This window comes from Sorex araneus, chromosome 1 (genome assembly GCF_027595985.1).
Source record: "Sorex araneus isolate mSorAra2 chromosome 1, mSorAra2.pri, whole genome shotgun sequence".
Taxonomy (NCBI): Eukaryota; Metazoa; Chordata; class Mammalia; order Eulipotyphla; family Soricidae; genus Sorex; species Sorex araneus.
In genome coordinates this window covers 403058921-403074326 of record NC_073302.1, presented here as the reverse complement: position 1 = coordinate 403074326, position 15406 = coordinate 403058921, and the positions used below count along the sequence as shown (strand labels likewise).

The 15406-nt window shown below is 37.3% G+C and overlaps 1 protein-coding gene across 3 annotated transcripts in view; it reads left to right on the top strand.

Moving 5' to 3' along the window:
- RELN (reelin) overlaps positions 1 to 15406 on the top strand; it is a 530126-nt gene that overhangs the window by 324362 nt on the left and 190358 nt on the right. For all 3 annotated transcript variants that reach the window (XM_055133703.1, XM_055133707.1, XM_055133712.1), the window contains exon 12: positions 10141 to 10292. In XM_055133703.1, the coding sequence (XP_054989678.1) occupies positions 10141 to 10292 (152 nt within the window). The remainder of the gene's footprint in view (positions 1 to 10140; positions 10293 to 15406) is intronic.

Sequence of the window (15406 nt, the reverse complement as noted above, 5' to 3'; positions counted from 1 at the left end):
GAAGGGAGATGTGTGCTGAAAGTAGACTAGAGACTGAACATGATGGCCACTCAATACCCCTGTCACAAACCACAACACCCAAAAGGAGAGAGAGAAAAAAATGGAATGCTCTTCCACAGAGGCAGGGTGGGGGGTAGGGGGGAATGGGATTGGAGGGTGGGAGGGACATTGGGTTCATTGGTGGTGGAGAATGGACACTGGTGGAGGGATGGGTTCTCGAACATTGTATGAGGGAAACACAAGCATGAAGATGGGTAAATCTGTAACTGTACCCTCATGGTGACTCACTAATTAAATAAATAGATAAATAGATAAATAAATAAATAAATAAATAAATGAATAAATAAAAATAAAACGTTTTCTCCTAACATTAAAAGTTAACCAGGTAGTTACTGCAAGCAAATTTTCCTTTTCATTTGGTCATTTTTCTTCATTTTTATGTTAGGTACAGTTGTACTCTGTTTATATCGCATATGATATAATATTCACAGGAAAACATATTTCTGCATTATTTATCTACTTTAATTCCCGATTTTTATTAAATGTTTTAATTAACCAATAATTATTTAGACTGGACTTCAAATTTTACCTTTTTCTCTTGCTCATTCCTCTCTTAAATTTTCATCTTCCTTTCTGAGGCTGGAATTCATTTCTGAGGCTGGAGCAATAGCACAGCAGGTAGGGCATTTCCCTTGCACACAGTCGACCTGGGTTCGATTCCCAGCATCCCAGATGGTCCCCTGAGCACTGCCAGGATTAATTCCTGAGTGCAGAGCCAGGAGTAACCCCTGTGCATCGCTGGGTGTAACCAAAAAAGAAAAAAAAGAATTCATTTCTACTAATACAAGACTGGAGCAATAATACAGCAGGTAAGGCGTTTGCCTTGCATGTGGCTCTCTGTCCCTCTTGGAGAACCCGGCAAGCTACCGAGAATATCCCGCCCCCATGGCAGAGCCTGGCAAGCTACCCATGGTGTATTCGATATGCCAAAAACAGTAACAAAAAGTCTCACAATGGAGACGTTACTGGTGCCCGTTCAAGCAAATGGATGAACAACGGGACAACAGTGCTACAGTGCTACAGCTTTCAGTAATTATTTTCAGAGAGATGATCCAGGGGTGATTCACTGTGAGTTTACTCCACAACTCAGTGTGATTAGTGCATGGACTCTACTGTGAAGTAAACTCAGCACATCATGTTTCCTCTCTGCACCTACTAAAACACTGAATCATCTTCCAGACCCTGTCTTGCTGGGGACCCCTTGCATTAGAGCTATCAGGATCACCTCAGCACTCGTGGCTGCACCAGGGTTTGAATTTGTGGTCCTGCACTTTAAGCCATTGAGCTCAAGAGTGCACTTCATGAACTCTGAAAAAGTGTTTAGTTTTTACTAACATTTGAATGATCACTTGACTGGCAAAGAATTTTTGTGCAAGGCCCTGAGTTTGAATCCCAAGCCCACATATCCTCTCTCTCTCTTTCTCTTTCTCTCTCTCTCTCTCTCTCTCTCTCTCTCTCTCTCTCTCTCTCTCTCTCTCTCTCTCTCTTTCTCTCGCACTGCCAGGTTAGCCCTACTGTCCATCAGACACTTACAGCAGGGTTGGTGACCTCAGTCATTGCATTGATCACAGAAGTGGAGTGGGGAGAGAGAGAGAGCAATATTGAATGATACTGAATAATATTGATAAAATAATTTTAAATTAAAATGGTGATTACATCTATTTTAAAACTAAGTTCTAAAATGGATCAGGATTTAGGGACTAGACAGATAGTATAAAAGGTAGGTGCTTGCTTTGTACGAGACTAACTCGTGTTTGATCCCCAGAAACCCATATGGTCCCCCAGCCATACCAGAAGTAATCTTTGAGTGCAGAGCCAGGAATAAGCCCCTAGCATCCCTGGGTGTGACTTGAAAACCAGAAACTAAAATAACAAACTAAAATGGATTAGAATAAATTTGTGACAAGTGGTTAAAGAACATAGATTATTTCTTGTGGTGATTTTCTCTTGATCTCAGCTCTCACATTTTTCTACATTCCAGAAACTACTTTTATACTTTCAAATATCAAGAGCTATTTTTCAGGTATTAGAAAAGAAGCTCCATATGACTGGGTTAGCCATAATCTTTCTGGAAGTCCTTCATAGCAATTCTAAAGCTTCCTCTAATTGGCAGTATGTTGACAAACCATCTTTGCTCTTGGCATTGTGATTCTTGAGCTGCTTCCTCTGTTGCCCTCTTCCCCATCCAAACCAGCTGTCCCTGTGAGCATCCAGAATCCATCAATTGGTTCCCTGTCCAAGAGAGAACCTTATTTACTGAAGTCACAGGGCGGGAAAAAGGAAAGAAAATCTGAATCCTTCAAAGTCATTAAATTCTTGGCAGCTTGGCACAACATTAAGCAGTGGTGGGATTTTTCTGTGGAGGTATCAGAGAAAGTTACTGGCCTGGCAGTGCTCAGATGCCCACTCCTTCTACATACCTTTGTTTTCTGTTCCTTCTCAGTCAGTTCACCTGATAGACCCTGTCCACAGCACAGTGCTGAAGCTGGACATTCATGTCAAGGACAAACAGAGCTCTGGCACTTAACAAAAGAGTTTGTGTTATGCCACACCCCATCCAGGAAAAACTAAGAATTTAGTTTCTCTGGCCCTAAAAGTGAACTAGTCAACATAATAGTTTATTGCTGTATTTTGAAATCTAACCATAAATTAATGATTCCGTGTAGTTTGGCATCTAGATAATAAAATAATATTTGGCCTGTTTTTAAAGAATTCTAACCTGGTAAAATGTTTACATGACTAAGAGAAATGAAGATATAAAATATAAAGCTCCACATATAATATTATCCCAGCCATTTCAGTGTATTTGTGTAAAATATTACAAGAAATAAATTAAAATATTCATTATGCTGATCTTGGGAGTGCTGACCCAGGGCTGATATCTCCAAGCTTGCTCGGATTGGAACTGGGCCTTCTCCATGCAGACCCCCCATTTTCCAGTAGCTTGGTAGCCACACCCACAAACTGCCCCCAGTGCTGTGTAATCCCACCAATGGACAACATCCAGAGACTATAAGACCAAGCTCCCGGGAGCCTTGTTCTCCCTCTTGGAGAACCTGACAAGCTACCAAGAGTCTATTGCCTGAATGGGAGAGCCTTTCAAGCTCCCCATGTTGTATTCATATCACATATACAGTGAAAGATATATACATACATCTCGGAGAGCCCGGCAAGCTACCGAGAATATCCCTCCCGCACAGCAGAGCCTGGCAAGCTACCCATGGCATATTCGATATGCCAAAAACAGTAACAATAGGTCTCATTCCATTGACCCTGAAAGAGCCTCCAATCATTGGGAAAGAAGAGTAAGGAGAGGCTGCTAAAATCTCAGGGCTGAGTGTAATACGGACGTTACTGATACCCGCTCAAGTAAATCAACGAACAACCGGATGACAGTGACAGTGACAGTGATCTTGGGAGTAGTCTGGGTTATGGTATTTTTTTCTTCTCATATATCCTTCCAGTTTATGTCAATGTTGTTAACAAAATACAGAAAAATGAACAAAATAGAAAAAAATGAAAATAAAACAGGATTTTTAAAAAAATTTCAACAGTATCTCCTATTGTTCTTCTTTAGAATGACTATATGCATGTGCTTTTCTCCCAGGCCACAGCCATCAATTCCATGAAGTCTTCGTCCAATTGAAAAAAAAGTGACAAATTCTCCCTATGAATGACAATATTCTAAGACCCATGCAAGAAGTAGAAAAGATGTCAAGGGTTTCAGATGGAAGTAATCCTGCAATCCTAGCTTCTTTCCCATCTCTGGCCTTTGGCTTTGCTAACTTCTTTTTCTTTCTTTTTTTATTTGGAACACACTTGTCAGTGCTCAGAGATTACCCATGATTCTGTGCTCATGGTGGGACTCAGGGACCATATGTGGTACCAGGGATAAAACCCAGGTCAGCCATGTACAAGGCAAGTGCCCTAACCACTGTATTCTCTCCGGCTCCTTGGCTGACTTTTTCAAATTGACAGAGCAAGTGGCCTCTGCTATTCCTAATTCTCTTTTTTCAGAACTTGAAAAATGCTCTTATACCACTGTCCACATGGGCTGGAGTGATAGCACAGCAGTTGGCGTTCGCCTTTCACGCAGCCGACCTGAGTTCGATTCCTCCGCCCCTCTCGGAGAACCCGGTAATACCGAGAGTATCAAGCCCGCGCAGCAGAGCCTGGCAAGCTACCCGTGCATATTGGATATGCCAAAAACAATAACAATAAGTCTCTCAATGAGGGATGTTACTGGTGCCCTCTCAAACAAATTGATGAGCAACGGGATGACAGTGACCACTGTCCACATACTATTATGATACATTTTTGTACATTTTTCCTGAAGAAGCTCTTTCAAGAAATATGTTTCAGGGCTTTTTAATTTTGGCTTTTTTTTTAGGGGGAGAGGGGCTTAGGCCACACCTAGTGGCTCTCAGGGTTTACACTGGCTCTGTGCTCAGGGACCACTTGCGAATAGCCTTAGGACCAGATGGGATGCCAAGGATTGAATCTTGTCAGCTGTGTGTAAGGCATGCACCCTACCTGCTTTCCTATCTCTTTAGTCCCCAGAAAATGTTTTTGAAATAGCACAATCAAGATTATGAAAGGAAAAAAGTGAGTGCACACAATGCATTCTTAAGTCAGCCACCATATCATCTCTATTAAGGTGATTTACTTATAAAGAAACCCAAATGCAAAGCATTTGTTCTGTGTTTAAAGGGCACTGCCTACAAATTGAGCCATACCCACAACTCACTCAGAATGTCTTTTTTCTTAAAATTTAATACTCTTCAGTGAAATAAAGCCAAGCAAAAGACAGGTATAACTTCAAAGAAAGAAAATTTCATATTGTCTTCCAAAGTAAGTTGGTGCTTTTGTTTAAAAATTAAGGTGAAGGGGACTGAAAAGATAGTATATCACATTTGGCACTTGTCCGGCACAGAGCTGAGCCAGATTCAATCCCCAGCACCTGATATTGTCCCCACCAGGAAAGATCTCTGAGCACACAGCTGGGAGTAAGCCCTGAGAACTGCTTGGTGTTATTTGACTTAAGAGTCAAAATAATAATCATAATAAGATTTAATTTTTTTAACTGTAGCACTGTACCACTGTCGTCCCATTGTTCATCGATTTGCTCGAGTGGGCACCAGTAACATCTCCATTGTGAAACTTGTTACTGTTTTTGGCATATCAAATATGCCACGGGGAGCTTGCCAGGCTCTGCCATGTGAGCAGGATACTCTCAGTAGCTTGCCGGGCTTTCCAAGAGGGACGGAGGAACTGAACCCAGGTCAGCCATGTGCAAGGCAAATGCCCTACCCGCTGTGCTATCATTCGAACTTATTTTTAATAATTCCTCCCTTGTGTTTTATCCAGAAAAATTATGTTACCTCTTATTTAGAATGCTTTTCATCAAATAATTATAAAGTTAAAGAGGGTGTTTTATTTAAACATATAACTCAAATGAATTATAAATTGGCAGTCTGAGTTAATGTTATATCAAATGGTCTGTTTTTATACAAAAAGACATTATTTTATTTATAAAAATAAAATCTCAAACGATAAAAAAATAAAACCTCAAACTTTAGATAGCATATGTAATAAATTTAGGAGCCAGATAGATTTTAGACAAATTTTTAACAGTACAAAAAAGCCATAGGTAAAGTACAACCTCTTTTTCACTCAGTATTCCTTTGCTGGACAATTATTTACATTAACGCTACATATTGTACTAAAACTTCTTCAAGATTGCTGCTCTAACTAGTATAAAAAATTAGAAATATACTGATTATAATTCATAAATTCATCTGAATTGCCACTTGATTTATTTTAAAACAGCGATAGTACCAGGTTTTGCAGGAATAGAAAAGGAGACTAACATGTTTAGATTCTGTAATGTCCCAGAAAATACATAATTTTCTCTAAATGTCCTCCAGCCTAGGTATTATTTCTGCCTGATTGTTGTGAAAGCTGTGTGCTTTTTTTTAACTATCCTGAATCTATTATTTTTTTAACTAATATTACTCCAACAATAAACTTAGTACACGTATTAAAACCCTGAAACAAAATTGAATTTGAGTGAAATACCAGGGAGCCAATCAAAGAAGAAAATTCCTGAAAGTCAGTGTATGCAGGAAGTCTTCAAACAACTCATCGTTTACCGAAACCCAATCTGTCAGGCTAGAGGGAGAGTCTGTGAAAGCAATGGCAGTGGAAAAGTCTTCAGTAAAAGGATAGACCTTGCCTGACATCACAGGAGTCATAATGGAGAGAAGCCTCATGAATATAAATGAATGTGGAAGGGTCTTTACCGATGGCACATTCCTTATTAAATATCAGGATTCCTCCCAAATAGAGGCCTTATGGATGTAATGAATTTATACAACCTCAGAGAATTTATAGTAGATTAAAAAAAAGTTATGAAATTGATAAATGTGGAACTTTATAGCTAGGCTTTATTCTGTATTTTACCAGGCATGGTCTATCTGGTAGGTTCATCAACTTTAGGTAATTTAATCCGTTCTAGAAGATGTAAGAAAAACTACTTATAAAAGATAGTGTGAAATTCCCCATTAACTTTTGAGCCTTTAATGTCAATATTAGTAGAGAAAATCTGATTAAACTATCATATCTTTATTGCCTGTATGTATATTGAATGCTTTTCTTCATTTTTCTTGAAAGCTATTTTCTTACTGCAAAACAGATGTGTGAAATAAAAATTAAAAGACCCCCTGTGCTAATCTCGTTTCTCACTGTTAAAAGTAGCATATTTAGGCATAAATTGATTCAGAAGTTTTATAATACTATAAAGACAAAGAAAAATAATTGTATTTTTATTTTTATCAACTGCATAATAGCTTGATTCTTTTGATTTTTTGGGTCACACCCGGAAATGCTCAGGAGTTACTCCTAGCTCTGCACTCAGGAATTACTCCTGGTGATGCTCGGGGGACCGTATGGGATGCCGGGAATTGAACCCAGATCGACCATGTGCAAGGCAAACACCCTACCCGCTGTGCTATCACTCCGGCCCTATAGGTTGATTTTTTGGAAAACAAAACTTAGCATGCTATGAATATCTTTTAGTAACTATGGATATTATTTCAAAAGGGTTATGTAACAGTGTATCTATTAAGTCTCCAATTGATATAGAAAATATATTAAATATTGTATATGATTATCAGTTTCTGAATGAAAGATTCCTAAAAGAAAAATCAGTAATATTTTATTTTGATAGTTACTGACAAATTTCTAGTGCTTAAAGGAACATATAACATTTAAAAAAATCTTATGAAGTTAATTTACATTTCTGCTTTATTGGGTTTTAATGACATTAAATATTTTGAGGTATTTAACATGCACAATGTGATAAATTGATACACACATACTTGTAAAATATTCCTCATATCTAGCTCATTAACACATCCATTATCTCACATTCGCTTGTTTATATTTTTGGTGGGAACTTTTGACTTCTGTTCTTTTATATCATTCTTAAAGTCCACTTTTATGTATGTACTGATTAAAACAATTTTATTATCAAATTGTTCCAAAACTACTGATAGGAGCATCAGCTTTTCTTCTAAGAGAATTCTTTAGGTTTCTTTTGTTTTAAGTAATATTTCAGTGGCTGAAGAGATAGTACAGCTTGCCTTGTATACGGCTGAACAGGTTCAGTTCTCGGCACCACATATGGTCCCCTGGCCTTCACCAGGAGTGATCTCTGAGCACAGAGCCAGGAGGACTCCCTGAGCACGACTAGATGTGGCTGAAAACCCAAAGAGAGAGAGGGGAGAGAGAGGAAGAAGGAGAGAGAAGTTAAAGGGGAGGATGTCTGGGAAGAGCTCTTGGGACACTGGTAGGGGGATTCAGGCTCTTTGGTGGGGACTGTGCTATTGGTATAATAAGTGTACATGAAAAATATAATTAACATTATTGTGAATTCTGGTATGTCAATTAAAATGGTTTAAATTTTCTCTTGACGCAAAAGGCAGGAGGTCATAATATTGATATATGAGTTAAATATTATTATAACCTTGTTGCCTCTAAGGAACAAAGTTGTCATATGGGATGGTTTATTGATTATGTAACTTTTCTGTTTCAACTTCACCCCCACTCTGTAGTAAATAATAGATATCTGTGTTTGTGATAAACACTACAGGGGTATTTTTAAAAGAAGTGCCATCAAAGAATAAGTATAAATTTCTTTGTTGTGGCTGACTCTCCCCCAAAGCAGAAATCCCTTCAGATGTGATTCACAGAGAACTGAATTTCCTTGAGGAAAATTTTTAAAAGTTCTAATGTAAACCATAGGAAAATTACTGCCCATGTGTCATCAATTGAGCTCAATATTACTAAATTTATGCAGTACCTCAAAGATTTATTGACCTTTGAAGACATCATACCCTGCTGACGTCAATGATATGACTATTATTTTATTTTAAGTAATTGTCATATTAGGAATCAGGGGAAATATCATCTTAATAACTGAAAAAGGATACAACTCTCACCTTCGCTGATGAAGCCACTAATGCCCGAACAGATCAAAATCCTTCCCTGAGGGCCCTCAGCACTTGATGGTGCTCCAGATCGCCTCAAGAATCCAACCAAATTGGAGCCACTGTTTGAACAAATTAGTGAAAGAATGAGCTCCTACTGTAACAGGCTCCTGCTGATTTTTTCGTAGTTCAAGCTAATTTGTTCAGAACAGTGAAAATTCCCTAAAATGATTTTCAAAATTTTCACTTCTTTTTTCTCTTGAAAGGATATAAATTTTCTTGTTCACTTGTTTGTAAATAAGTTTCTAAAGAAAAATGACTTCACTTTTGTATTATCTAACATAGTAGGGAAAATAAGGACCAATGTGAAATAAAATTGAATGTCAGACACTAAAGATTAAAAAGAAATATACTGTCTGGGTGACATCGCACACAGCTCTGGCTAGAGGTTGTGGAATTATTGTTTTAAATGTTATTTTTCACAGTTAATGATTAGGAGGGACTATTAATCTTATCTGATACTTGAGTAGAAGGTTCCTTTAGTCCATTTCAATTCTTTCTCAATTTAAATTTTCATTTGGAATATATTCTTAAATCAGAGAGATGCCTAAGAGAAGTCATCATGTGCATCATTTATAACTTTAACTTGCTTTGTGGATCAGTAGGCTGAGTGGTTTAATTGGGATAAATGGAGCAAGCGAAAACCCATTGAACTGTGAAAAATTGTCTTGTATGAATCAAGGGGGGTTTCTGATTAATTTATGGTAGTCGGATACATGAAGAGCTACTTCCAAAAGTTACTATTTTCCTTGAATAATTAATACAATCTGTTAAAATACAAATAGAATAGCCACTTCTTACACATTTTGGTTGCAGATAAACTGGAATTATTCAACATAACCTAATCAGTCTAGAACTGTTAACTACTAAAATAATAGCAAACTGACAAATGGATGCTCTCGAGTGGACTAAAGGAGCAGTTTCCATTAGACAAGCCTTTTACCTGTGTTCCCGTTTCTACCATCTCTAAGAAGCTGGTTGTGCAAATAGCACTGACCATAGGTTAGATATATCCAGAAATAAATAGTAAAGATGAATAGGGATTTTAAAGTATTAAATATTTTTATTCTCTTCCATACATTCAAATGCCTATTTGACAACTCCTAATATAAATTCCCATTTTTCTTTTTAAAACTTGCTAGACTCTTACAAGTTCTTATTATTTTCATTGGTGATTATTTTCAGTATGGCAAATAAGAGTAGTTATGAAATGATTACTTACATTGTTCACTATTTCCTTAGTTTAGATTTGGTTCCTCACCTCAATTGTAAATATGCCAGAAATAGACTGTCATGGTATAGGCAAGCCATTCATAATACTGATTAAATATTTATCTCTCTGGGTAAAACCACACTTGTGAATTAAATGTATGTATTTAAAAGCTTGTCCATTATCTAAAATGTCTGATATCACATTTTATTTCAGAATTATTTGTTCCTAAGTAAACAGTATCCATTAAAAACAAATTTTTATGCTCTTTATAACTTTGACTTAAGATTCTGACTCTTAATGTTTGCTGTTTTTTATAAGGTGGGACATCTTGGGAGCTGTCATTGGTACAGAATGTGGAACAGTAGAATCAGGCTTATCCATGGTCTTCCTCAAAGATGGAGAGAGGAAATTGTGCACTCCATACATGGACACAACCGGTTATGGGAACCTGAGGTTTTATTTTGTTATGGGTAGGTATATAATGAACAAATTTTATTTTCCTGGGATAAGTTTTGGGCCAAAACCTAGTGCTTTAAAAAGTGAGGTTTTTCAGTGGTTGTATATATTGAAAATTAATAAAATACGGATTCTACTGGTTGGGCAAAAACTCACACTTGCTTCAAACCTTGTCTGTTGAAACTACTTTGTATGAGAGCTGGTCCTCGATACCACGATTAGACCTGAGACAAAATGTCAAAATACCTTTCTTCAGCCTCTCCCTCAATGATTATAACTGAAAAGACAATGGGAGAAAAGCTAAGAACAAAGTAACTTCTTTGTCCAAAGCCTCTAACTTCCCCCAAAATGAATCATCGTGCTGAATCATTTTGTTCACATGGATAGCTCAACATCACATAACTCTTATTTTGGGAAACTGAAAAGTATAATATCTTGAATATGCTCTCTGTGTTCTGTTTATGGATGCACTGATTCAAAATGTGTTCATGAAGATAAATGTTCTTCAAACTATTAAAGAGCAAATAGATAAATGTAATAGAAAAGTACCTGAGGTGGCATTAAAGGATTAAATTTTTATCCTTACAGATATATCATTTTAGTCAACAACAGCAATTACGTACTCTTTCACTGGCTACTCTGCCCCATCTGTAAATTGGTGCCACATGCCTTTGTTGCTGAGAGACTGGAAGTTCACAGGCAGCACCTGGAAGTGAAATGGGAAATAAACATTGTCCACCTTTGAACTGACAATCAAAGATGTCAGCTCATCAGGACAAACAGGTCTCCTGAGTCCTGGGTTCAGCACTGGCTATTGATTTTTCTCACAGTGCTCATTTCCCACAGCTCTAAACGACAGAGCAAACTTTAGGTCGTATCATCTAGTCAAACACAGTGTCTGTGTAGTGCTGCCTCATTTTCAGTATTGTTTGTTTGGTAACAAGAAGTTTTTAGGTATAAAGTAGAGTAAGTTTCCTGCTCTGAGGACATCTACTCCTTGACTCTAAAATGATTTACAAGGGGCAGAGTAATAATACAGTAAGTAACACACTTGCCTTTCATGTGGCCAGCCCAAGTTCCATCCCCAGCATTTCATATGGTCCCCCGAACACCCTCAGGAGTAATTCAAGAGTGCAGAGCCAGAAATAAGCTCTGAGCATCACTGAATGTGGCCCAACCCTACCCTCCCCCAAAATTAATAGAAATAAAAAATATCTATATATAATTATTTGTATATTTAAAACCAGAACTTCTTTTCTTTATGTCACTAGAATTCAGTCTCTTATTTTTTATTGCTAAAAGCAATATTTTTGGAAGCTTAAACAAAAAAGAATGGTTGTAGTAGATATTCACTACGCTGGTCTAATTTAAGCATTTTATGGTTTTCTTCACAGTAAGTTATAGTTCTTTTAAAAAACTAAAACACGGGGGCTGGAGCAATAGCACAGCGGGTAGGGCGTTTGCCTTGCACGCGGCCGACCCGGGTTCAATTCCCAGCATCCCATATGGTCCCCTGAGCACCGCCAGGGGTAATTCCTGAGTGCAGAGCCAGGAGGAACCCCTGTGCATTGCCAGATGTGACCCAAAAAGCAAAAAAAAAAAAAAAAAAAAAAACTAAAACACGGGGCTGGAGAGATTGCACAGCGGGTAGGGCGTTTGCCTTGCACGCGGCCGACCCGGGTTCGATTCCCAGCATCCCATATGGTCCCCTGAGCACCGCCAGGAGTAATTCCTGAGTGCAGAGCCAGGAGTAACACCTGTGCATCGCCAGGTGTGACCCAAAAAGAAAAAAAAAAAACTAAAACACTTAAAAAATTAAAACACTTAAAAAATTAAAACACTTAAAAATTATTGCTTTTAAATAAAATATTGTCATTTAATTTTATTTTCAACAAAGCAGATTAGAAAGTGAATTAAATACCTTTGCTAGAAGGAGAAATATAATTTGAATGAGTCCAAAGTAAATTACCCAAAACAGCAGCATCCCCGTTCAATTTTAAAGGGGGGGGGAGAGAGAGGGATCTTACTGAAGGTACAAATGAAGCTAGGATATCTGGAGAGCACAATAGGGGGAAGTGGTGGTACCTAAATAAATTCACAAAGATTGTGCCTACAAGAAACATCTAACCATAAGGAAGAATACAACCAATTGTAGGAATGAAAATGCTGTGACTGTGTAGAGGAAGTTGTGTGTAGTTGCGTGAAATTAAAGTTCATGAAAGAGATGGCATTGAAGGACCAACATAGTTTTCATTTAAGGGGACAAGAAATTCCAAGCTAAGCTCAAATGTTGACACAGAACATGTTCGCACATACAATGTGAAAGTTACATTCCTTGGTGCTTAGGGGCCTAGATTCCCCTAAGGCACACACTAAACTTGTGCTCTACCAGTTAAACTGACCATATTCGTGGCCTCCAAAAACACAATTTTGAGGTTGCGGGATTCTCCAAATATAGCTGAATGGATATGAGGTGGTGTTATAAAAATGAATTGAAGCGGGAGTCATAGTTCCTTTATTTTTAAACTCTGAGATTTGGATTTTCTTTCAGCAACAGTGAACCATCAGATGATTTCTCTCAGTTTTGTAACATATTCTTAGCTGTTATTGAGAAAGATAATTCTGGAAGAAATGTGAAGGAAATACAAAAACAATTAGTAATTAGAGGGCAGATGACCAGTTAGGGTTAGGGTTGCTGAATTTAGGTGGGAAAAGGGAAGCCTGTTTAAGTTTGAATTTTATATAAACAGTGAAAAAAGTTATGCATATTAGATCATGAGATGTTTTCATTAGGCACCCACAAGTAAGGAAACTGTGACACTAGTTCAAGCAACAAAGGTATTAAGGTAGCAGAGGTGGTAATTATATGAAGGAGGGGGCAGAGATAGGATAGCTGAAGAGAAGGAACCAACACCTAACTGGCTATGGGGATTATGACTGGAAAGGACACAGAATTCTCTCCTGGGTGACTAGGAGAATGGTGTCAGATATTAAACATACAAGAACAGCAATAGTAGAGCAAAAGTTGTTGATATTAGACATGTTGAGAATGAAGCTTGAAGGTAGAATTCATAATTCAAGGGAGAATTATAATCTGAAGGTAGGTCAAAGAAAAAGTAATCACAAAGGACACTGGTAAAAGATATAAATAAATGCAGGAGGATGGTGGCATTCCGTGTTACAGAAGGAAGGGAATGCAGTGGGTAAAGGGGTAAAGGGTGAGAGACAGGAATGTTATCAGCAGTATAGATGAAGCCACAGAGAGAGAGATCAACCACAAGAAGGAGTTAGAGGTCACGTTGATTTTTGAGAGACTGTTGCCTATGATGAAGTGTCTGGGAAGCCAAAGTATATAGAGTTACAAGAAATGAAGTCATAAGTCACTTGAACACTGTTCCTTCAGGAAGTTCATCAGTAAACAGAAGAAAGTATGTGCATCTGGTATTTTAGAACAAAGTGGAGTTGTATCCAGGGGGACAAGCAGGGGAGGCTAAATAGAATAATGGAAGGGAAGGCAAGACAGGGCAAGAAAAAACAGGGTAGGATTTTAAAGACAGTGGTGGAGGACCAGGAACATTTATGTGATGGTGATGATGTGCAGAAACTTTGTCTATACATACTATAAAATTTAACACAATTGTAACATATTACCTAAGCTATAATAAAAATATTTTTATTTAAATAAAAGCATTGGTAACTCATACAGAAGAAAGCAAAATGGAAAAAGATTTAGATATAATTTGTAAGTGACCTCTCAGGAAATTGTGCCTCAGAAAAACCAGTAGCTGATTCTAGACCAGATAACAATCCCACTCTCTCAGGTCCTAATTATATATTATTTTGGTTTCATCCCATTTTTTTAAATCAGATTAATGTGGCTATAATTTCTGGATACTTTGATCAACTTTCAAAGTTCTTTTCAAAGTATATTTTCTTCAATCATGCATTCATTTATTTATTCAATGCAAACTTATTGAAAAACAAGACATAGTACAGTCCTTAAAATAAGAATGTCATGAATAAAGTAACATAATTGCACTACAAAATGCCCCTTGAGTCATACTGTTCTACAGTGCATCAAAGTATATGAAGCTGAAGAAGAATCCATATCCTTCTGTAGGAGCTGCTGTCACCGAAACTTCACAGAACTGATAAATTGCCCCCAGAGGGGATCTTTCAGATAAAGTCTGTCATCGTTTTAAAGTCTTGGCTCCTTTTGGACTTCCTCCTCCTGTCATTGTAGGCTAGATGAGACTCCCACATGTGTTTCAGTTCTCTCTGAAAGGCAGGTGCAGTTCATGAACTGTTCTTAAGAGAGCAGAGAGGTTTTATAGGGAACAAGTCAATGAAATTAGAGACACACTGGTTTAGTTCCTATGCCTCTGAGTATAGTCCTTTAAACACACGTTGCCTTGATCTTTCACTCTTTTTGTTCTTTTTCTTGGGGGTAGGGAATAGTCTTTAGTAAGTACTCAGAAAAGAATTTAAATATTTTCTAATGAGAATTAGGTTTTTGTGTAGATCTTTTCTACAGACACTGTCATTTAATAAACATATGCTCTGCTGTATTTCTAATACATTAAATTTGTAATAAGATACTGAAAACTGATGGCAGTTATCAAAAATCATAATATTTCCTCTACAGATTGTCACTAATAGACAAATAGTAGGAGAGTTGAGCATTATCACCCTATCTGACTTTTCTACAGATTGTCTACAGATTGTCACTAATAGACAAATAGTAGGAGAGTTGAACATTATCACCCTATCTGACTTTTCTAATCTCAGTTCAGATTACCTAACTCAGTAAATATTTAGCGCATGCCAAGGACATATGTGTAACAGATGTGACTTGCCAGCATTTAGCACATTACAACTACCTTCATCCAAATTATTTCTGTTATTATGATTTCTGTTGTACTTAGTAACTACTAAAGTTTCTTACTGACATCAAATATCAGTAACTTGCATCCAAGTTCAGACCCTAATTACCTAGTTTAATTGTAGTCATTTACAGTAATTCATATATTTATATACATGTATATATTTATAAATAGCGAGTCCCAACAACTATTAATAATAGATTTTACTATATTAACTTTTGGAAGATAGGTGATTTTGCTCTTGA